We start from the raw sequence: 23,887 nt of genomic DNA on the forward strand, positions 1-23,887 counted from the left end.
CTTTCTGGACAAGCCCTTTGGATTCCGTGATCTTGTAAGAGCACAAAGTTTATTTCATAAAGTTGTGAGAAGGTGGATTAATCTTTGGGATGCAAATGGAGCAGATTGGGCTCTCAGTCGACCAAATAGCGGAACAGTTTCTCGTGAGCCTTGGTGAGAACGACCTGCTTTAGGTAGTGTTAGATTGCATACTAGAGGGCTAGCCAACCAACATAGTCACCTCACCACAATGGAGGGAGGATCAGTGGGCATTAGGCAAGACACATCTCAGTAAGCTCTCGGCCAAGGTGGCATATCGACGGATGTTGTAGAATGTTGTGGATCCAGTCGACTTGAACAAGAGATGGGGCCAGTCGACTTGAACAAGAGATGGGGCTTGCATAGGGGTCAGGCATGGTGGGCCCAAAGGTTGAGAACAATCTGAAAGAGCTTTGTTAAAGAGCGTTCCCACGACTCTCTTAGCTCCACCCACTAGGCAGTGAAATGGTACGCCTAGCAAAAGTAGTATCGCGTTCTCTCATGCCCAGATTCGCTTCCATTGTCAGAACACTATTGTTAGAGGGAACATGCAATCTGCTTTTGCCAAACAAGCTGTCAACCTTCTAGAAGGTGAGATGTGTGATTGTAGAGCAGGCTCTATAGAACAAAACCTGCTGGGGTAGGTCACAGCGAAGGTGGCACCACAATGCCCGCCTAGGGAGATGAAAATCCCATGTCTAGTGGGGCATTGAGAAGCTAGTCCTGAGCGTGGCGGCCACAGCATTAACACACAAGAACAAGAAGAGCTTGAGCATTGATTTTGCTCTCAAGCACCAACGCGAGAGCACGCTCTTACATGCAAGGCTAGGTTCCTGCTGTGGATAGTGGCGGCTCCTGCAAGTTGGCCAAAGAAGTACCTATTTCGCTAGTGTGCATGAGTTGTGAGCCATGTACTTTGGCTCTACCCAATCACCCGTGATGTCTGGTACAAAGTCGAGAGGGCAGTGTGTGAATCTGGTATCATGACTAAGTTCTATCTAGGTGCTAATTAGAGGATGATTCCGCTTGGTGAGGACGCTCGTCAATGTTGGTAGCTCGCTGGCCGTACATCCGGACAAGGGTGTTGATGTGGTAGTGTGGGAGTTCCACAAACAGTTTAGTCTTCAATCATGGTAAGGGTGGTGACAACAATGTGGCTACGATTGTGATTCAGGTTAAGGGTATTCTCAGAGACTTTGGCTAGGTACTGTCCCACAAGGAGCCCACAAGTCCCTGTTTGTCAACAAAAATATTCTTTTGATTGGTGTGTCACTAAAGGTATAATCCTTTTGCTGCATGTAGCATAGGCAGAGGGCGTGTGGCCCATTTTGGCCCTGCCAATTTTTGTAACTGGTCTTCTTTTAGCGCCTGACCAATCCCTTAATATATTCAGCCTTTTTGTGAAAAATAAATATATCAACAATTTTAGTATGGCTAGAAAGGAAATAGGTTCCAATAAGAAAAGCACTTGTATGAGAGTCACAATAGGACATCTCAAATTGTCAAGTAGGAAAGCAAGGTGCAAAGAGAAAAAATAGGAAGTTTGATAGCTTCCCCTTAGTAATATTATTGCAAAGCTCCTTATAAGTCTTTATACGTGTCTTGATTATGAAAGATGTCCAAAAGTATGCGAAGAATAATTCAACATATAATTATTGGTATGATAAAGGGTATTAAACTGAATTAGTTAGAACTAGCCTAAGATGTGTGTTTGATATCTCTTATTTCTTTTTAGTTGTTATATGCTCACAATGAGGCATGGCATCCAACAATGTTTTTAGAATGAATAGTTGCATAATTTGCCTTATTCAACACGTCGATAGGTGAGGATTCCACAAAAATGTTTTAAGTCATAAAGCCACACATTTCAAAGGGGGCAGAAGGGGGAGAGTAGTTCATTATAATTCCAATATTGCATTGTTATTTATTTCAATATGAAGAGTTACATAGCAGCACAATTAGAAAACCCAAACTAGCTAATCTAGTAAGCAATTCCCAAGCTCCTTCCCTCCTTCAATTCCTACTTGCTCTTACTAGCATTTCAGCTATTACTACTCTCTAGATACTCTCTTCCCCAATTAAACCACCACAATCCTTATACTTTAGTTCTTAAAAGTGAAAATAGAGGCTAAAAGTGTTGAAGCAATATTTCCAATGTCAAGAGGGGAATTTTATTTGCTCAAATACCTCATAGTTATGGTGAATACATATGATTGCAAAGTGTATGGTGTGTAGCTGCACATAGCAATTTGTGTTCTCTAAGAGTTACATATATATATTTTTTAGTTTTCACGGGAATCAATGCATGATAGCACCATTTATGGCCTTCAACATTGGTCATGGATTGTGCATATCATAGGACTCCCATGTTCTTAAAAGGCATATAATACCTTGGATGATTTTCGTGGTTCTTTAGTACACTTGGGTTGAGTGGATCAACTTCGATGTGTAATCTATAGAATTCAAATGTGATGGCAGCTAGGGAGGATGAGAAGCTAGAATGTCCCTCATTTTGAAATGATGTTTGTAGATGGAAGGCCATATGCATTTGATAACATTGAGAATTTGATAAATGGTTCACAAGGTATTCAATTTGAGAATTTGAGGAGCACTATAATAACAAGGTAGAGTATATGCATCATCATGTAGGCAGGTCTATAGTCATTTTCAATACAATAGTATTGCAATTTGTTTTAGTAAAAGAAACTTCTCACTCATAGATGCCATGAGCAAAGACAAATTTATATTACTACATGCTCCCATGGGTCATGCCCACATGTCTATCTACATAAGCTCAAAGATTATGATGCATGCACGTGTGCACGTGTGTGTGTGTGTGTGTGTGTGTGTGTGTGAGAGAGAGAGAGAGAGAGAGAGAGAGAGAGAGAGTGTGTGTGTGTGTGTGTGCACGGCGGCGCGTGTGTGCGCGATCAAAAGACTACCCTAACTACTTCATTCATTACTCAATTTTGCAATCCATAATGATCAACAAACATATCCATAGTTGTAACCATGTTACTTAAGTCCTCAAGCCATTAGACCTTTGTTAGAAAAGATACTCCTTACATTGGTAAGGGTAGAATTAAGGACACCCAAATATCACCAAGAGCTTCTCCATTTTTCTTCCAAGTTTACAACCTTCAATGATGGATACTTCCCCAAAAAATCCCTCTATTGTATTTTTGTTAATGAGCTTGGAGACTTTTAGCTTATCATAAGTTTTCAATCCATATCACCTTATTTGATTTGTTTAATCGTCAAAAAAATAATTAGCATTTTTTCAAGTTCTAGGATGAGTTGTCCCATCCATCACTTAGAGAATCGCAGCTCATGTACATTTCAAAGTGGCTTCATTACACTACAAACCTAACAAAGAAGTATGTCAACTCACCTGCCACCATCCCACTTAATCAATAATGTTACTACAATGCATGCTTGTTGTGGTAAACATGCTTTAAAACCAACATACGATTGTTTTCTATGTCTCTTTAATAAGGATGAGTACTGAACCCGTACTTTACACGGGCAAAGATACATGACCATCCTCAACCACTCGCCATCTGAAGGTGGATCTTCCCTCAACCAGCCTAGCAGAAAGCATTTGCTTCAGGGAGTTACGCTCCCATCATTCGATCAATTTTTGATGTGAATGATCTCGTAATTGGCTATGGTTTAAGAGTAATGCCATTGGTTGCAAGAGATCCAATTTGTGACCATCATCTCAACATCAGGTTGAACCACTTTGTGCAAAGGCACGCATACAATCGCTCCATTTAGCTAGATCTGTAAATGCGACTCTATTCTTCTACAGATTAATAGTACAAAAGTTTCGAGTAATCCAACAATGGTGGTTTGTGAGTTAAATGCCACAAGGTAGGCCTCCTTCTCCCCTAGATATTGAATTATTTTGTGCTCGCTTCTGTAATCAATGCTAGATTTAATGCCGCAAGGTAGGCCTCCTTCTCCCCTAGATATTGAATGATTTCATGCTCGCTTCTTTAATCAATGCTAGATTTAGGAATCCAATTTGCTTCCTTTATCTGGATCCAATGGAACTCTCGTTTGTTTGCTTTGCTGGAATCAAGGAAACGGATCAACCAAAAAGTAATTGAGAAATGGCCAAGGTGAAAGCAAATGCATGTTTTAAACACTCAAAGCTCCTTTTGGCACATGCATTGATGGGTTGTAAAATTGCTAATCAATTCATCTTGCATACTAATTTTGGCTTAGTCATAACCCATGGCTCGAAAAGCTTCCATCTCCTCTTTCATTCCATTGACCTTCCATCTCCACCTTCCACCCAAAGCTGAACTTCCATGTCCTCCATTCCATTGACCTTCTCTCTCCTCCTTCCTTGCAAAGTTGCCTTCCCAAAGTTGCCTCTTGACTTTCCACCTCCTCCCCATTCAAAGCCTACCTCTTGTCTTTCCATCTCCTCCCCTCTTCAAGCCTCCATCCAAGAGCTCCTTCTTTATGACATCTGGTAGGCTCTTCTCTTCCAAGCTGCCACGTGTCCTCAATTTTTTCTCCTCATGTCCATGGTTAATTGTTAAAGATGCAGGCTACATCGACAAGATGAACCATAAGTATTAGGAATTACCAAGGTAATCATCCATAAATTGGTGGAGCTACTCAACTCGGCTTAGCTTACAATGTTGTCTAAACTATGTCAAGCAATCAATGTAGGTTGTAGACCACAAAATTTGAAAAAAGAAATGGTGTATTTGGACCAACGTTTAAGAAGGCAATATCATCAAATTAATGCTCATGGCCATCAACTTGTGTTTTGATAAATCAAAGCATTCAGTAAAATAAGTAAGCCATTGGGTAGACTATCACTCTTTTTGGCCATCTAGCAAACAAGCCAAGGGTACCAAATCTAGGGCACACATCACCTAAAACTGAGAACAAGTGGTCCACCCAAGAGAAACTGTGAGTATCTAGTAAAATATCTTTACACAAAACATAACTTGGTTTGCATGGCTATCAAACATACCACTTGGTTTTTGCTATTGAATCACCATGCCTTTGTTCTGCAACCACAAAAACATTATCCTAATCACAACATAGCAGACTCTGACACTTCCATAGAAATGCAGATCACGTAGCTTACTTTGAGCAATCCCAACATAATAGGCATCATTAGATAGGCATTTAATGGGTTATCATCAACCATTATAATGTCAAGCAAAGAGAGAGAGAGAGAGACAGAGAGACAGAGAGAGAGAGAGAGACCTTGTTGCTTCATGCCACCATGGAAAATTATGCTCCATAAGCAACAACAAGCCATTCAAATCACCACGGTTGAGGTGAGCACACGGTCATTGCAATCAAATCAACAATCAAGAGTGCAAAAGCCAAGCAAAGCATTGCCTATTGCCTTTGACCTAGTTATGCTCAAACAAACCATAGCATATCCATCAGTTCATGTAACCGTGATCTAAGACTCAAACTTTATTATGCTCTTGCAAAACAACTTTTGGACAAATACCTTTAGATACCTTGTTCCTAGCATTAAGGTTACTTTGGTAGGTCGAGCTACAAGTATCAGGCTTAATAGTCTTAGGATGCATAAACTGACAAAGCTTCCTAGCAAGGGACATCACGTAGCACTATCCAATGTGCCTCAAGCCATTAGTAGAGATCACAAACCACAATATGCAAACATAACAACATTGTATTTGGACTAGTGCTCATGGAGAAAAAATATTAATCAAGGTAGTGTCTATGTGTTCCCATAAATCAAAACATTTAGTAACAATTTGAACATTGGGTGAAGTGTTGCTCTTTTTGGCCATCCAACATACAAGTGGAGGATAGTAGATCAAGGGCACAGACTAACCCAAGAACCAAAACTATTGGTGCACCCAATAGAGAATGTAAGTATAGAAAAAAGAGAGACATGAGGTGCTTGAAGCCCTTTCGTCATTATTATTTCGATGTTTTTAGCCTTTATGAAGTGTTGGAGTATATTAATAGAGGACAATGATGCTGATGAGTTGATTTTTTTTGGGGGGGGGAGAGAGAGAGAAAGGGGGGGGAGGGAGGGAGGGAGGGGGGGGGAGAGAGAAGGGCGGGGGGGGGGGGAGAGAGAGAGAGAGAGAGAGAGAGAGAGAACTCATGCAGGAGAATAGAAACTAGTTAAGGGAGGCATGGGCATGGTGGCATGGCAAAAGTGAAGGTAGAGCATTGCCAAAACAAAACTTGGTTCGAACTGCTATCAAAAATACACATACAACGCTACACTACCTATTGAACCACCATGCCTTTGTTCCACAAATGTAGAGAAATTATCTGGGTCACAACATAACAGCATCTCACAAACCTTGCAACATGAAAATCATCTCGTGTGGTCCTAACAAAAAAAGGCATCGTCAATCAGGCACTGCAAAGGCTATTTGATATGCAAGTTATCCATTGTATATGGTTGATAGGGAGAGGAAAATTGATGTTGTTGCTTCACACAACTAAGGCAAAGTATGCTCTATAGACAATAGTAGGCTATTGCTGTTTTTGGCAGCCAAGCCTAGCTTTTCATCTCATTTATTCACAAAGGTAGCTTTCTCTCACACATCTAACCAACCACATTGATTCAAGTGCTACTCCTCTTGAACCATGTCCCAAAGCCTTTACAACCCTTTCTCTCTTGCCAATACATAAACTCAAAAAGAGAGAGGGGGCTTAAAAGACCTACTTTGTCTCGATCAAGTTCTCTTCCCACTCTTCTCTTTTGTCCCTCAAATACTTTGGGGGATGGGTTTAAGGCTCTGTGTCTTCTCTTAGTACCTTATCACATTTCAACTACTTCCTCTCAATAAATATTACCATCATCTTCATATATAGAATTGTAGTCACTACCCTAAAGACCCATAACAAGTATTATGAATGAAGCTATGCCATTTCAAGATCAAGCTTTACATGTGCAAGGAAAGAAATAATGTAATACCTAGATTGAAACACATAAAAGTGTATTGATGCTTATATACTCCATATAAAAAGAGTATTGGTAACATATATCATGTAATCTAATACCCATATATACTTCATATAAAAATAGTACTAGTAAGATATATAAGGTAATCTAATACCATTTGATGAAATGATTTGATCGTCTCCATGTTAACCAAAAAAATTTAATCTATGGACATTAGGAACCATTTGAGCATAAAAAGGGCCTTCTAAGGATCCCTAATTTCATGGGATTAAGACTAATTATTATAGGATTAGTCTAACAAAGCTCATAAAGAGGCCCACCTAATTTCATGGGATTTAGACTAATTATCATAGGATTAGTCTGACAAAGCTCATAAAGAGGCCCACCTATGGGCCTTAAAGGAGGGGGTCCCCACAGCTTCAGAGCTCGAATTTCTTCCTAATATTCTCTTTCTTGCTATTAAAACCACTATCAACATTTGCATCCTCGAAATATACAAAGATTCCCTGTCTCCCATTTTCTCTCAATATCTCCTCTATGTTCACCAAGCTCTTCTCTCCCATTGCATCTTGCCATTGTTTTGATTTCATTACAATTTCTCAAAAAATCTGCCCTCATCTCTCCATTCACCAAGCTTTCCTCTCCCATTACGAATACAAGAAGATAGTGCATCAAGATTCTCTCTCCCGCTATCAAGATGTCTCTGTTTACTAATCTTGCCTCTCCCATTGCGAATACAGCATGTAAGTGAGTACTCCTGTTCTCTCAAGATCTCTTTATTCACCATGCTCACCTCTCCCATTACGAATACAACCCTGTTTCATTTGTATTCCTAAACCATCAAAATAGTCTCCTCTTATTTTTGAATGGCACTCAGAGAAGTAACAAACATTATTGACTCAACAAGATCGCGAAAGGTGGACTTGCACATTTGCATATTGAATGAATATGCACCAATGAAAAATGAACGCTTGAGTGCACAAGAGAAGCACACACAAAGGCAACAATGTCGGACTAATGTGGATCTTTGGGTTGATGGTTACTTATATCTGAAGGATCCTTCCTCAACTTGTCCTCCTCCTTTTACTGATATTCCATCATTTATTCAGTTTGTTGGAGAGGGTGACAATGGCATGCTCGGGTACTGTAAAAGACTAAGCGTAAGTAATGCAAGTATAGTCCAATTTCTCCATGCACACATACAAATATTACAATGTAATTTCAGTGGTATGCAACAAGCACTACAAGCTGCACAAAACAATACCTTGGAGTTGGAGAAAGAGGCATACATTGTGAAGCTACAAAACACAGTCTCTCAAATGAAGTGCACCCCCTTAGGGTCAAGAGAGTAGAAAAGGCCAATCAGTAACATTCAAGAAATCGCAGCTAGTGGTGGTGTTCGCAAACGAAGAGTCCATGTAACAAGGTTTGGTTGCTGTAAAAAGTTATAGTATATTTTGATTAAATTATTATTGATTATTATCACTAATCTTCATTTTTTGTGATAGGAAGTTTTTGAGAGAAGCATGTGGTGATAATCTGGGTCCTCAAGATTTTGGGGAGTTATTGCGTACTTGTGTGAAGAAGGGTGACATTCTTTCCATCATTCGAGACCCGCATTGCAAGAAAATACAACATGTACTCACACATGGGATACTAAATGATGTTACTAATCTTCTAAGCATTGAGGAGGTTCAGAATGCATGTGATGAAGTGGTATAAGCACCAGAGGGTATCATGCTCTCTACCAATTGCTCAAAGATACACTTCACAAATAAGGCCTCAAAAGTGTATTTTTCCAGTCCCAAGAAGGATAAGATTAGCAAAGATGGTATGCAATGATGATGTGCTCCTCATGGGTATGTTGAAATGTTCTTCTTCAGTGGGAATACTTGCCTCAGCTTCTTTCACTTTCTCAAAATACATCTCCAAGGCCTTAGGAGCTTCAACAAAATTCCGTTGATTCTATGTCTAGAACAAAAATCTCTTCTTTGTGCTCATTCTCGACATCCAAAAAATCCTTTGAAGAGATGCAAGCATCTGCTATTATTGCTAAACAATAATCTTCTCAGTAGAATATACTTCTTGCCATTGATAAAAAAGGTAGGCAAAGCAAGGATGATAGAATCTGATAATACTTATTGTCCATCGATGGATGAGGATCCCTCATCAATAACAGTCGATGCTACAATATCTAGGTTCTCTGTAAGTCTTTCTTCCTCTTCGACTGAGATTGGCTCTTGGACTTCCTCCTCTGCATCATTAATATTAATTATTGGACTAGTATTTTTTCCAACTTTAGAATGATCTATAGTCGGATCCCTCTTATCCACATGAAGAAGAAGGAAAGCCACAAACCCAACATATAACTCCAGCAAACAATAGTCCATACGATGAAGAGGACAATTCTTAAGAGTGGTCTTAACCTTTTCATCATCAGGAAAGACATCCCACCTTTTAGCCATACTGGACTTCTTAGATGCAGTTGTAACAAAACTTGCAATGTGCACAAAATCTGAGGTACCATGAACAAGGATCTCTTGTTCTATAAGCTTATTGTAAGCCACCCACTCTTCTTGTAGAATGTTACTTGTCAAGTTCATAATAGTCTCTTTTAAATTGAAAGCTACATTGAAAATAGGCTCCACTAAAGGAACATAGTTATCTTTCCCCCATCCTTCCTCAAAAGATCAAACAAATTCTCATTAGGTGTTGGATCATCTCTGACTTCCTCAAGAATGTCATTATTGTCCTTTGGATTGTAACACTTCGTACTGTGCACCTGTTTCTCCATTTCCCAATAGTAGCTTGCAAAATCACAATCTAAAATGAGGTGGTGAATTCTAAAAGCAAATATAGGAAAATCACAATATAAAATGAGGTGGTGAGTTCTAAAATCATATTGTCAAACACAACCCAGAGTAGGTACACTTTGAGAGTCGACTTACAAACACATGTGAAGTTTCAAATACTTTGCATGCAGGGGAGATTAAACTCAGGATTCAAGTGCAATTTCACCAACGATGCGATTAGGGATTTCCAAGCAAAACAAAACTTCCTCTTTGCGCCATGGCTCTGGTTAGGTCTGAAGTGTTACTGGGTCTTTATTGACTTATCGAGGTTAGGTAAGGGCTAAACGCATTAGTTTGGGCCGAATGGCCGAAATAGGATGGAAAAATAACTCGGACAATGGCACCACCTATTGAAGATAACTAAGGGCAATAGCATGATAGACGTTGCTAACGGCCTTGTCTCCACGCTAAGACGACCGAGCATCCTCTATGGACCAATAAGTGATTATGCATGTCAAGCCAAAACAAAACCCTCCAACAGAACATGGAAATTTTGTTTCGTGAACGGTGCGACAAGCCATTTCTGACTAAATGTAAAGGCCCTCCTCGCGCCGTGAAAAAATGGTCAACCAAGTGGTTCTAACGTGAGGGAATTGATCATGATTTTGTTAAGGTTTAACCATCGTGCCATTGGAATATAAAGCCTAGTAAAAAAATCATTTTCTATGGTCTTGAACCCTTAACAAAAAATGTAGAAAATTGAATGACAAAAAATCAAATATGAATTAATGAAAGGTATCGTAGGATCTAACCGATTTTGATGATATAGGATATCATAAAGAACGGTAGATACAAATTTCTCCGGACAAAACACAGGCAGTAACACTGGCGCGATATCTAAGAATGGACCGACGTATGTGTTGGCCTTGAGAAAAGGGTCTGACTTTAATGATTTATAGGAGAACCGTTTGTACAGGATTTTAGGGATGATGTCACCACCAACTCTATACAAAATTATTTGGGTTAACATCAGCACCAACGACATGTAACAAATTTTTTACGGTTGATGTCAACACCAATGTCCATGTATAGAGAGCTAATTGCTCTACACCATATGGCAAACTATGATCATTGTGGACTCTGCCTATATATTTTAAACTGAGATTAAAAAATTCTTTACATCTCAGTACGCCAAATTTTTGTGAGCCTCACATACATTTTCCGTATTTACATCTCAGCATTTTGTAAGTTGACCCGTACAAGCCACCATCCACTTCCTTTATCCATAGTACCGGCCAACATCATCTTGCTTTGACCAGAGGTATGCTCTAGCCTAGATTTTGTATGAACACAACGTGTTGTTATATCACCATGAGCATCGAGGGATCTTTTTGAAGAGTAATTTGTTAATTGTCGAGTAGTTAAGCAAATCCGCACCGAGGGCAAGTAGTTCTATGTGAATCACCATAGAGTGATAGAGATGGTGTGCCTTTGTCCATGTGTGAATACTTCATGTGAATCTCTTATGGGACAATTTAGAATGTCGAGCCATAGTTGAATTTTCTAATCGAGTCCCCCACGAAGCGATACAAAAGTTTTGGCCTCGTCTTAATGTATATATTCATGTGATGTTTGAATAATCAACCCGATTCTCTTGTGGAGCGATATGGAAGGTTTGGCATCATCCAAACGACTAGATCCACACCATGGGCTAAAATTCCTATCGAGTCACTCACAGAGCGATACGAAAGTTTTAGGCGGCCCCGACATAATACATAAATTTGCGATGAGTGAATAGTCAAGCCGACTCGCTCATGGAGTGATACGAAAGGTCTGGCATAGTCCAAAAGGGTATATTCATGCCGTGGGCAAAAAATACACCAAGTCATTCAAGGAGTGATACGGATGGGCCCGCTTCGTCTAAAACCAAAGATCACGCCATAGTCCCTTACGAAGCAATATGGAAGTTCCAGCCCCATGCTAATGCATAAATTCATGCCATGAGCGAATCATCAAGCCGACTCACTCATGGAGCAATATGGAAGGTCCGGCATCCCATCCAAAGAAGTAGATCGGCACTGTGGGCAAAAAATCCATCCAAGTTGCTCACTGAGCTATACAGATGGGCGGCTTCATCCACATGATAAATCAATGCCGTTGGTGAACAGTCCTATGCGTGTCACCCAGGAGCGTTTGAGATTACGTTGGATCGTATATATCATGTCGTCAATGAAAATTTCGAGATGTATACGAAGATCCATGACCTTATTCTCTGATCCTGTATTTATGACACCTTTATTTCCATCATTGCAGACACTCATGGCTCAAGTAAGACAGACTATGAAGGTGGTTCACAAGCCCATGAAATCGAGCAAGGAGGCATCAAAGAAAAGTGTAAAGAGGCCAATTTCACAAGGAAAGAGCGTTTCTAAATTACTCACTTTGAGGCACAGGCGAAAAAACTATTTGATGAGATAAGGAAGGCACATAACACTATCCATTTACTTATTCCTAGGGCCCCTTTCATGAGGATAGTAAAGATGATATGCAATAAAGTCAGGGTCTTGGATTTTACAAATGGTTGAGTGCCGCAATAGTAGGTCTCCAAGAGGCATGCGAAGACTTTTTGGTTGATTTTTTGAATGACAATAACATTTGTGCTGCCCATGCAAGAAGGGTTACTCTCATGGACAAGGACATGGTTGTCGTCAGCAGGGTCGAGTACCGGTTTGAAAATTTTTTTAAACCTCTTCCCATGAGAGATGAAAAGGCTTTCAAAATTTTGACCATTCCTCCACCCATCAAGTTTGAAAATTTTGTTGGGCAGTAGTCCGCCGTCCCAATCCTTAGTGATGGGTGGACTACTGCTCTCACTTGGATTGTGTCGTGTACATATGTTTAAGGTATTAATTTATCAGATCTCTTTACCAATCAGATTAATAATAGCAAATAATTGTCTGAGTACTTTTCTTGTATCTTTATGCAGGGCACTTTTGAAGCAGTTGCCTCCTGAGCAGGCACGTGAGATATTTATATGTGATCCTGTCATATCCTTATCACTAGTCAATATTTTAATCAAGACATCACAGCTTGAACACTGCTTTAGAAGAATGAGCAACAACTGCTGCTTTGTTATTTTGCCCTTTGTGCAGAAGACTCACTTGCATCCATCCACCAACACATGCATATAAGAATATGGCACTCATGTGCAGTGGTGGGACTACAGGCTTCAATGCTAATGCGTAATTGTTATCTATGTCCTACCCAAACATTCATGACAGCAAAACTCGTTATGAGTGTATTCTACTTCTGTATCTATAATCTCGTATTATATTCAATAAATCACTGGATATCCTCGTGATTAGTAAAGCAAATTTATGTGAAACCTTTCTCTATTTTACTGTGTGATAGTGGTGTAGCTTTGCTTAGGTGCACTTCGAGTATGCTCGCTAGTGTTAGTGTGCTAGACTGCGCAGTTGTGTGGGAAGAGGAAAAGAGTCATAGTGTAACCGTATTACAGACGGGCTCGAAAGCTTGCATGCTGCACCAGCTATGGTCGTCGAGATAGTAAGGACTGCAATAAGGGAGTATTTGGGCCACTCAAGTGCGAGGCTGTGTCCCATGTGGGCCACTCCATGCGGGTGTGCGTCCCATTATGCAAGCTTCGTCCGTATTCCGTTTTCTTCCTCAAATAAAACTGTCATCGACCGGATATGTAAACCTAAGTGATTCGTTGCTTTACTGCATTAGTTTAATCGACATAGCGTGAGTATTTCGGCGTTTCCATCAGATTCCCTCCATTGGGATCGTCCCTTGGCTAAGCATTGTGTTATATAACAATATCTTTGTTGCGAATTCATGCTATGTCTATTCCATGCAAGGCGTATGCATTGTCCCGTGCATTCTATACGGTTGCCATTTCTACCAATAGCTTAATCTTAACATGTCTTAGCCATAAGCACTCAGTATGTTCTAGTATCAAACCGACTCGACTCGTTTGGTAGCTGGGGCACTGCAATCCTCTCTGCGAATCCATCATATCCTTCTCAGGATAGTCCTTTGGATATCCTTGGAAGCCATTGTTGTAGTATAACTTGTACACGGGGGTTCGTTAGCCCACGGCACTATGCTAGGAGAAGGCTTCGCATTTCGATAATCTCCAAGCCATTTTTTGCTTTGGTTCATAAACAGACGATTCTGTGGGAGAACTACCTTTCCTATCTATTTACAACGAATGCCTATCCTACTGCTTCCATTTTTACCATGGTGGCCACTCTGCGTTCCATTTGGGTGATAGTGATAGTTATATTTAGGAAATCTACCTTCACTCCAACATCATGGCCTCGACTATCTTGGGAGTAGGTAGTGGTGGTTTCTTTAATCTCCAAGTAATGAAGGGGATAAATGAGGGGGGAAGGGTGTATCGTCTCCATTTCCCTTTGTAAGGAATCGTTTGGGTGACATGACATTGATCATGAGGATATCATCCATATATCTGAAAACATTTTAAAACATTTTCAATATGGTAGGCATTCTATTCTTCCATAATTTTTGGATAAAGGTATATTTGAACCAAAATAGGTACAACTTGCACCATAATGGGGCACATGCGAATCCCATAGGGATTCCTGAGACTTGCTTAAAGACCATGTCTCCCAATCTTACATGTATATTGGTAATTTTAATAAATTCCATGCTTGACCATGAAATTCCTGTCTTTTTCTTCTTCTTGCTCCAAGAAGCTCTCTTCATGTCATGGCTTATACATAAAAAAGTTGCTTTTTCTTCATCGAATGCTATATTAATAACAATTTCCAATACGCATTTTAGTCCATCGTTTCCCTCCAAGGGTATGTTCTCATAGCACTTTTTGATATCCGTTGTATAGATCAAGTGAATATTTTCAGGTAAGTTTATCTTATAAACTTGACATTAAATGCAGAATTAATAATCCAAAAAGCATTGATCTCATAGCCCATTTCCTCAAATATTTGGGCTTGCAAGTTTTTAGCTACCCGCATAATTGGCTCCATAGTCAATTGGAAAGCAAGCGTGATTAGGGATGCCAATTCTGCAAAGATGCAGGAATGGGCATTGGTTATCCATCTGAAAGTATTCTTGTGGGCTTTATAAGTCGCCATCATGTATGGGAGTGATTGAGATTCAATATTGTATTTAAGGTCAAATTGAGCAATCCCTCTAACCAGTTGGTTGAGGGTATTGATGTCATGGATCCAGACAAAGTCTTTGCTAGATAGTCTATCAAATGCACATCCAAAGATAAATTTTCTGCAGATGTAAGCTGACGTATTATTTGATTTGTCAGTAGACGTGACAAGTAAAGAAGTTTTAATTTTTGAGACTTCTTCTTGAATTATAGGATGCTGCATAAAAGGTATTTCTTCACACTTCATCATATTCTTCTTTTCTATGATTCCTCTTAAGAAATTTCTCCCAAAATTTTCAAATTCCCATTGTAGTGCGTGTAACTTATCCTTACAAAAGGGGGCAATCTCACATAGTCTTACCCAAACATTCGATAAAGCTGAAATAACCCCTTCTATATTAAACCCGTTTCTTGGGATATGGTTAAGGCTTTTCTTTATTTCCTCTCGTAAGTATTCATTCTCAATGATGTTGCTATCTAGACTGACATGTTTCCAAGTTTCATTCACAAATTTATTTTTATTGTGCGTGTGGCATTCACAAATGTTGTCGTATCTATCCCTAAAGGTGATAGCAGGTTTGCATAGGGATGCTGCCATACTATTGGAGAAAGACCATGCAAAGCTAAGATCTTGGATGAATTCTGTCAAACTATGCAAGCCATACTGACATACAAAATCAGTAAATAATCTTTTTATGGAGAAAATTTCAAAGAGTGGATTATGAAAAAATACATGTATGAAATTTCCAAAAAGTTCTTTATTGCAAACCAAAGATAGTGTCCCATGTGATAGTTGGACCAATCGTCTCTAGTTCTGGTGACATACCTGGACTAAGTTAGTCTTTGTCATCGTATAATAGGTGTCGAACTGGGAGATTGTTGCTCTTGTTATTTGTGAAGGACATGGTCTTTCCACCTCTCATTATTTTTGAAGTGTGTACTACCTGTGCTTTTGGCTGGCTATCAAAGTGGATTGAACTCTCTGATGTCGATTGCCAATCAATCGATCCTATCTTGGCTATGTGTTAAAACAAAGTCATGTTTAATTTTACTAAGAGTGCTTCTATAAGATCATGTGACTATGGATGAAAAACTTTTACTCTAATGTTTCAACCTTATGCGTTTGGTTTTCTTTGTTTCATCCATAGTTTACCATATCAAATTGAGAGATTCTATTATGCCTTAGCAAGCCATTGGTGGGAATTAATCTCTCCATAAGTTTACTCCTTATGGTCCTCCCCAAAAACTAGTTCATGAATTTTTAGCCGAGCCATCTCCTTGACCTTAGCATGATAGTGCTGGTTGTACCACTATCAATCAGCTAACCAAGGGCTTGGCAAGAGTACTCAAGGGGTGGAAACATGTGTGTGTGTGTGTGTAGAGTTGCAAGTAAAATAATAAAAGTGTGCATGTGTATGTGGGGGGGGCATGCGTGCATGCATGCATGTACGTGTGTCTCTGTTCCCACCCTTTTCCCAAGTCCACACACCTAAAAAAATAAGGGTGTGGCCCCTGCCTTTTCAAATGCAAGGCCCACTTCTCAACATTGATAACAAAAGTAAATGTAGTGGTAACCTAGTTGGGTTATTCTCCATTTGGACATGCCTATTAAGACGGCTCTCTCTACTATTGTGTTTTGCTTTCTATTGCTTGTGCTTCTCATGGATTCTTCAAGTCTTTTCAAGTTAATGAGGAGTGGGGTGACTCAAAGTGAGACTCAATGGTGCCTTGATCATAGCTATAGGCCCTAAAGATGAGCTCAATACCGATCTTTGGTACTCCCTCCATGAAAATTTATTGGAGGCCATAAGTTGGGGTTGAATGACTTGCCCTCTTGCGTGTGATGCAAGGTCTTTCCTAGTCGACAACTTCTTAGATGCAACACAACACTTATATCCCCAGGTGCGATCTCTTGCAGTTGCTGCCTGCCAACAATGCTATCGAAGGTGCCATCTCTAGAGACTCCCACCAACACGGTTGTCTTGAAGGTGGATCTCCTATGGCTATTCCAAGTCCATTTTTTTGTGTGCATAAAGTGCCATGAAAACACATTCCGTTGGATGGGGCATTGTTAGAACTTTGAACTCTTACAAAGCACGTTGTGGGTTCAATATCTCTTGCTGAGATCAAATATTCAGCGGCCAGTGTTCACAAAAAACCGTTTTCTCAACAAATTACAAAACTGGGGTTTTAAGTATTCGAAGGTTTTTCTCAAGAATTTGTAGATTTAGAAGCTAAAATATAACTAAATTGCCTAAGAATTTTGTAGATTTCAGAGAAAATAGTTTTTACACGTGAAAATGAAAATGTCACAGCTTCATAGGTTAGAGTTTAGTGGTTTTACGCTCTAGTTAGAACCAAAAAAATTTTCAACTTCAAAATTTACAAGGTTTGTTTCCACATTTTGTAGGTTTGTTCACGAAAATATAACTAAAATGGCCTCAAAATTCCAGATTTGAAAACCTTCTCTTCAAGAATTTCAAGGTTTTGTTCCCAGATTTGACAATTCACCTACATGAAACCTCGGTTTTTGGCCCTGCAAGGGTGTGAGGGATGGGCAGATTAGTTTTAGCTAATGAAGTCCATCCCACGTCTTCTAGTACATGTGGTTTGGTGTAGAATGTGCTCCTAATGTGTTGTTAGGGTAAGGAAAGTCAACGACTAAGTTTGACGGGGTCATTGCATAAGATGTCTTGCCTTCCACGCGTTTGGTACCAGTTGCTCGTCGCTCATCTTCCCAATAGGTTTCTCCGGACCTTCTGATTTCTTTCACCATTTGAATCACTGCACACAGCACACCTTGTTCAGATCTTGCCTTGAATTTGCCGAGTCTGTATTTCTTTAGCCGGCCTGCGCTGAATTTGGAGCATCTTGCCATTTCTTTCCGGCAGATTGCGTACGGACTACCGTCTTTTGAATGGATCGCTCCAGAGTCTTGATTGCCTTTTTGCTCCTTTTCGCGCTCGGGACCTCGATCGGGCACGCCCGCAAAATCGTGATATTTGGTCATGGCGGTAAGACGACTCCTCTTCTTTTGTTTTCTCCCGGCGGCTCTTATCTTGGACAATTGCCATTCATCCAGGTCCAAGCATTCTTTTTGAGTGGACCCCTAGAGCACTGCTGTTTGTGATTACTATGTCAAGCTTTATTCTGTGAGTGCGGAAGCGTGTGTGTCATAACTTTCGCGAACTTCCCATCTTTCATCAGGCTAGTTCCATTCCTGTACGTTTCGATAGTATACAAAGCTTTTAAAGAAATTTGTAATATTTATCTGAAGGAAAGTAGGAGGGTTTGGCCGACAGCTCCTACAGCATGAATTGGGGAGAGAGGCATCTTTCTATGTTTCTCCTTGCATTTGTATTTTTGGAGATGTATGGGATGTGAAGGGTGACAGGCTTTCTCTTTGATGCAGATGTTCCATTTAGAGGCTTTTTTGCAGCAAGGGTTCAGGAATCTCGTTTTGATCATATGCGCGGTAAGTTCAATTTTCCTGAGGCTAATTGCTGAAAATAGCGGGGAGGATATCGAAGTTGAACTAAACAAAGGCATAACCTGAAAGTTTACAGCCCATATGAATGTGATACTGGGTTTTTTTGCTGGTTTCTAGTAGTACATGGTTGATTATCCTTTTTGGCGGCTGATACCTATTGTCAGTCGTAACTTATGTCAGTGCATTGGCGGTTGGCTGCAGTTTTGGGGCTTGCCCAGACAGGAAGATCGGTTTCATCGTTTCAAAGGCAACTCCCCAGCCTTCAAAGGCTTCATGTGAGGAAGGGATCAGATCTCGCATTATCAAATGGTGTATCTCAGAGTGTCATTTGTGACACATGTCTGGATATATCTACCTTTGCAGAGCAAGTCTTGGCAGATCCGGACACTGTAAATTCTGTTCTTGAATACATCAATGGCTCGTTATGTGAAGCTCTGCCTGGTCTGCAAGAAAAGGTATGTGCTTTGCAATCAGTGATGATATATTGCATTCCATCAAGCATGGACAAAATGCTAAGGTGGTTGGTATTTGCTTGATGTTGCAGTGTTCTGGGCTGGCAGAGATGTACGTCCCAGAGATGGTTGAAATGTTACAGGTGTATGTAGCACCTGACAAACTTTGTGGAGACACGAAGCTTTGCCCGAGTTCTTCAATGTTACTATTGGATGATGCTCGCGTTTGTACGGTGTGCACAGACTTTGCATCTGAAGCACTGACTTATTTGAAGGACAACAAAACAGAGACAGAGATTCTGACTGCCCTTCATTCTGAGTGTTCTAAGTTGGGAGAATTTAGTGCTAGGGTGAGACATCAAACTCTTGAATTCTTATGTGGAATGATTGTAAACTCTACCAAGCTACTTCATGCCAAAAGAAAAACGATAATGTCTAACGTGGAAAGCTGCACACATTTTCTGTCTTCCTTTCCTTTGTACACAGTGATACACTCACCATGAGAAGCCTTTGCATTTTCAGGGTCATCTCATTTCAAAAAGGTCTCTCCTCTTGGACATGTGGATGGGATTTTTATTTGTGTCTTTGTCCTGCATGGCCATTTCAAACAATATGTAGATATAGATTCTGTGTGCAGATTGTTGCGATCTGTGCAGCGACTTGAAGTGCAACTTCATGATTACTATGGCGGCGGCAGCTTTTGATGACTCCTAACGCATGTACCTCCTTGTGGACTTTGGCACCTGTGCTACTCGTGGTGTTTGTTGGCAGCTGGCCTTTGTTTGGTGGTCCGGTCTTGTGTTTGTCCGTGTTGACTGGCTTACACCTTTGCTATTGCACCCAAGGAAGTTTCCACAGAATAAGGGAGAGCTCCATTCTTCACAGCCCCTAGTCCAGTAGGCGTTTATCCTCATAGTTTCAAGGTCAGCCATGTCATTACTCCAACATTACATGACTTGCTCTCCGAGCACAAACTCCTGGCCTCCCATTCCTATCAAGGTTCTCATTGCTTGGAGGCTTTGTTCTAGGGACATGGACATCACCTTGCTACTGATGTCAATATGTGTATGCACAGAGAGAGAGAGAGAGAGAGAGAGAGAGAGAGAAGTTTCCACAGAATAAGGGAGAGCTCCATTCTTTACAGCCCCTAGTCCAGTAGGCGCTCATCCTCATAGTTTCAAGGTCAGCCATGTCATTACTCCAACATTTCATGACTTGATCTCTCTGAGCACAAACTCGTGGCCTCCCATTCCTATCAAGGTTCTCATTGCTTGGAGGCTTTGTTCTAGGGACATGGACATCACCTTGCTACTGATGTCAATATGTGTATGCACTGAGAGAGAGAGAGAGAGAGAGAGGGGACGAGAGCGGGATAGAGTGACATTTAGAGGGCTGGGCTGGTTATTTATGGCTTCATCTAACTATGTTGACTGGCTTATACGTTTGCTATTGTAAGATACCCTTAAATCATCCATGATGTCACAAGAAGCCATGGTGTCCCCAAGCATTGATTGATGATCGTTTGACATTCGAGGGCTGGGCTGGTTATTTTTGGATTGTTTGGCAGTTGGGATATGAATTTTTATTAATCTTTTCTTCACTTAACATGCAGTGCGACTTGCTTGTGAATGCCTATGCTCCTCTTTACATCAAAGAGGTGGATTCAGTAACACCGGAGCAATTATGTGGGAAGGTTGGGCTCTGTACCACTCTCTCCTCAGAAGGAACAAGTAGGTGTGCTGCTTGTGAGCTTGCTGTGTTGGAAATGAAAGCGAAACTACGAAATCCTGAAGTACAGGTAAGTAATTTTTCTTTTCAGATAAACTATAAAAGAGTTCTATTTCACTTATCAGAGATGGACGAACGGAAGCATAGTGATGTGCCAAAACTTACAAGCATGAACAGCCTTTTTAGTCCATGCCAAGATCTGTCAGGTTTTGTCAGTGCTAAATTTTTATCATTGGTTATCAGGAAAAGATGTTGAGCATACTTCTTGATGGGTGTTCCAAAGTCCCTGATCATGTTGCTCAGGTGCTGAACAAAATCCTTTGTACTATTCAGTTATTTGCTGAATTCCTGAGCTCACTAGTTTTTTGTGTAATAATTGTTAGTAGTAGTTGTTGTAATGATAAATAATAAATAAATAGATACAAATAAATCATATATGTGTGTGTGTGTGTGTAGAGAGAGAGAGAGATGTGTTCAATCGCATGTAACTGAGAGACACAGCAGCCCTGGACATGTGTGTGCTTGCATCAGAGATCTCAGACTTGAGTACTAAGGCATATACTAAATTTGCAGTGTCAATTGTAGTTATCACATGGGTTTACAAAAAGGTGACTGTAATTATGACATAGTTACGAAAAGGGGGGCAAGGTGGTTTTTCCTAAGAATTGATTAAGCAGGACCTATGACAAAGAGCTCTAATCATAAGGGAGTTTGATGGATGGCTTCAAAGGCACAGTTCAAGCAGGAGCGACAGAAGTTGGATAGTCAGACTTAGAGCTCTAATCCGAGAGGAGTTTGAGGGATGATGTCAAAGCTGTTTGGTCTCTTTGAATGATTAAGAAGTATAACTTTTGACCCCTGACACCACTTTAGCCTTAGGTATACCTGAGATGTATCCAGGATACTTCAGCCATACCATGGAGGGTGGTTTGTTAGCACTTAGCCCTGGTATGGCCTTATAGGCTAGTCTTAGGGCTCAGTCAACCTTTAGGTTGACTTCACTGGTCAATCATATGGTTGACTTTGGGGCCATATAGGCCACCCCTTTGTACTTTCTCATTATCCATTTGCTCCTGTTTGCTCCTGCTTGTTGTGTGCTCCCTTTACATTCCACTTCGTTCCATTGCTTCCCGTACCCAATAGGCATGATGTCTTGGACCGATTGACACTAAATTATTTTGTATTTGGATTGTGGACCTTTACCAAAGGCATGGCAGACTCACCAACTAGTTAAAAGCATATCCTAATTGGTTAGCACTGTAAGAAATTATACCAAGGTTCTCGCAGGTTGATACAATCCTGACCTCTAGGAGCTACAGAACTTGGATAGTCAGACTCAGAGCTCTAATCAGAGAGGACTTCAAGGGATGATGTCAAAGCTGTTTGGTCTATTTTAATGGTTAAAAAGTATAATTTTTTACCTCTGACACCACTTTAACCCTTTAAGTGGACGTAAGAATTCATACCAAGGTTCTTCTATGCTAGTAAATGTAAAAAATAGAGGTCTAGAAACTTGGACCTCTACACAGCGGATAGATCTAGGAGGCTCTTTCTGAACACTTATGAATGCACAATGAATCTTGAACCTAGAAACTGTCATTGAACAGAAATAGAGCACATCACATGTACTTCCAAGTAAGCTTCAGAATATACCAACTAAAAGACCTGAAAAACTGCTCTATGATACAGCAACAAACATTCAGCAGATTGCTGGGCAAAGGACAGTCAGAAAGGACTGAACAAATCTGTGAACTATTAAGAAGGATTATGAGAAGAAATCTGCTCCTGTGTGCCAGAAGGCCTTCTGTGGAATGGATTTCTGGACCATCTTAGGGCTCCTTTAATAGGCAGCCAGTCCAGCAAAAAGAGCCTACAGATTAGCCGCTGGGCGTGGTCTGTAAGTCAGCCAACTAGAACGGACTACAGACCAGTCAGGCAACGGGATCTGCCGCCAGGGTTCTGCTTCTAGCTGACCAGGTCTGCCAGGCGCTATTTCTAGGCCTGGCTGTACTGTGCAGCATTCTCCACCTTGCATATACTGCTGCACCCTTCTGCCAGCCTCTGCTACAACCTCCAGTGCACATTCATCAAGCTCGCCTGAACAGCCAGGATTCCATGGTACAGTCTGTATCACAATCCGCACAGCAAGAGCCTTTCCGAGGTAACCTCCTACCCTATCCCAGGTTCACTGTACCAATGTCCTCCTCATATGGGGGCTCACAGATGGGCCATTGACCTTTTCTAACAATGCAAAAATAACTTCGAGGAGAAATATTTGATGAGAGGGGCACAGTTTGCGGCTGTAGTCTTGTTTGTATACCTCATCTAGCAATTCGCTCCTTCCTCTTAAGAAACCATTCAAGGTGCAATGTAAAGATTTGAGTGTGATAGTTGGAAGACTTTCATCAAATTCTGGGATATTGTCAAGGTTGGGTTAAAGATTTAGCCCTTATAGCAGTAGTGCCATCCTTGATTTCAAAACCCATAAATTGTTTATGTTATCATGAATTGAGAGTTCTTCTTGGAATCTCCTTTTTCATTTTCTATGAGCTGAGATGATTGAAATACAAGAAAAAATTTTCAAGAGAATAAAGCCTTAGAATGTTGAGAGAGAGAGAGAGAGAGAGAGATTCTAAAGAGTTTATTTCATTGCAGTGTAAGCTGATAGTCATTCAGTATGGGCCGTTGATCCTTGCGAACATTGATTCCTTTGTGGATGCTGATACGGTTTGCACAAAGATTCATGCATGTGAAGTCACGCGTGCATCAAGTATGACTCCTGCTGGAGTAATCAAGGGTCAACCAGAAACACTGATTCAGCTCCCTGTTGCAAATGACTTGGCAGATATTCAGTGATAAATTGATGGATCTCTACGGAGTATGCTGGGAATAAAAAACAGAAGATTAAGTGTGGTTTATATGTTTATTGAATATTCAGGGGTACAGACATATCCTTAATTGTGCACGCTCGTATCATCTTTGTTCTTTTGTTTCTTGTCGATGAACAGTGTGTTCATTATTTTGGTGACCTGGCTTGTGCTGCAAGTCTCAAGGCAGATTTATGCACTGCATTGTAACCTTCTAAGTTCGTTGTATAAATATGTAAATTAGTTGTATATGCTCATGATTTTTTCCCTTGGATGGTATGCTGAATACTCCTGCAGTGACTGGTTCAATTTTTTGGTCTGTCGCCCTTTTTTAATGCTTCATTGGGATGTGTATTTCCAGGAATGGGGTTGGGGTTCATTTGATTTGGAGGCGTGCTATGCAATGACCATTTCTATTGCAGTTGGAATAAATTGGGGG

General features: G+C 40.5%; 1 protein-coding gene across 2 annotated transcripts; it reads left to right on the forward strand.

Annotated features, from left to right (window-relative positions):
* The first annotated feature begins 17,556 nt into the window (after positions 1–17,556).
* LOC147888969 (uncharacterized) lies at positions 17,557–23,697 on the forward strand. Of its 2 annotated transcripts, XM_087392515.1 has the most exons (8): positions 17,557–17,655; positions 17,803–17,925; positions 18,324–18,386; positions 18,603–18,856; positions 18,946–19,203; positions 20,466–20,651; positions 20,825–20,884; positions 23,237–23,697. In XM_087392515.1, the coding sequence occupies exons 2-8, from the start codon at positions 17,829–17,831 to the stop codon at positions 23,435–23,437; spliced, it is 1,119 nt and encodes a 372-aa protein (XP_087248641.1). In that variant the 5' UTR covers positions 17,557–17,655; positions 17,803–17,828; the 3' UTR covers positions 23,438–23,697. The 2 variants fall into 2 exon arrangements, with proteins under 2 accessions (XP_087248641.1, XP_087248640.1); XM_087392514.1 differs by having other exon boundaries at positions 17,607–17,925.
* Positions 23,698–23,887: the final 190 nt, after the last annotated feature.

This window comes from Dipteris shenzhenensis, chromosome 21 (assembly GCF_047967505.1).
Source record: "Dipteris shenzhenensis isolate YYH24624 ecotype China chromosome 21, Dip_SZ_1.0, whole genome shotgun sequence".
Taxonomy (NCBI): Eukaryota; Viridiplantae; Streptophyta; class Polypodiopsida; order Gleicheniales; family Dipteridaceae; genus Dipteris; species Dipteris shenzhenensis.

What these genes read in the sequence shown, in the direction of transcription:
- LOC147888969 (XM_087392515.1), top strand. Translation starts at nt 17,829, where the DNA reads ATGGATCGCTCCAGAGTCTTGATTGCCTTTTTGCTCCTTTTCGCGCTC. An exon ending in CGTGATATTTGGTCATGGCG is followed by an intron (nt 17,926 to 18,323) that starts GTAAGACGACTC and finishes TCTTTGATGCAG; the next exon opens with ATGTTCCATTTAGAGGCTTT. An exon ending in TCGTTTTGATCATATGCGCG is followed by an intron (nt 18,387 to 18,602) that starts GTAAGTTCAATT and finishes GGTTGGCTGCAG; the next exon opens with TTTTGGGGCTTGCCCAGACA.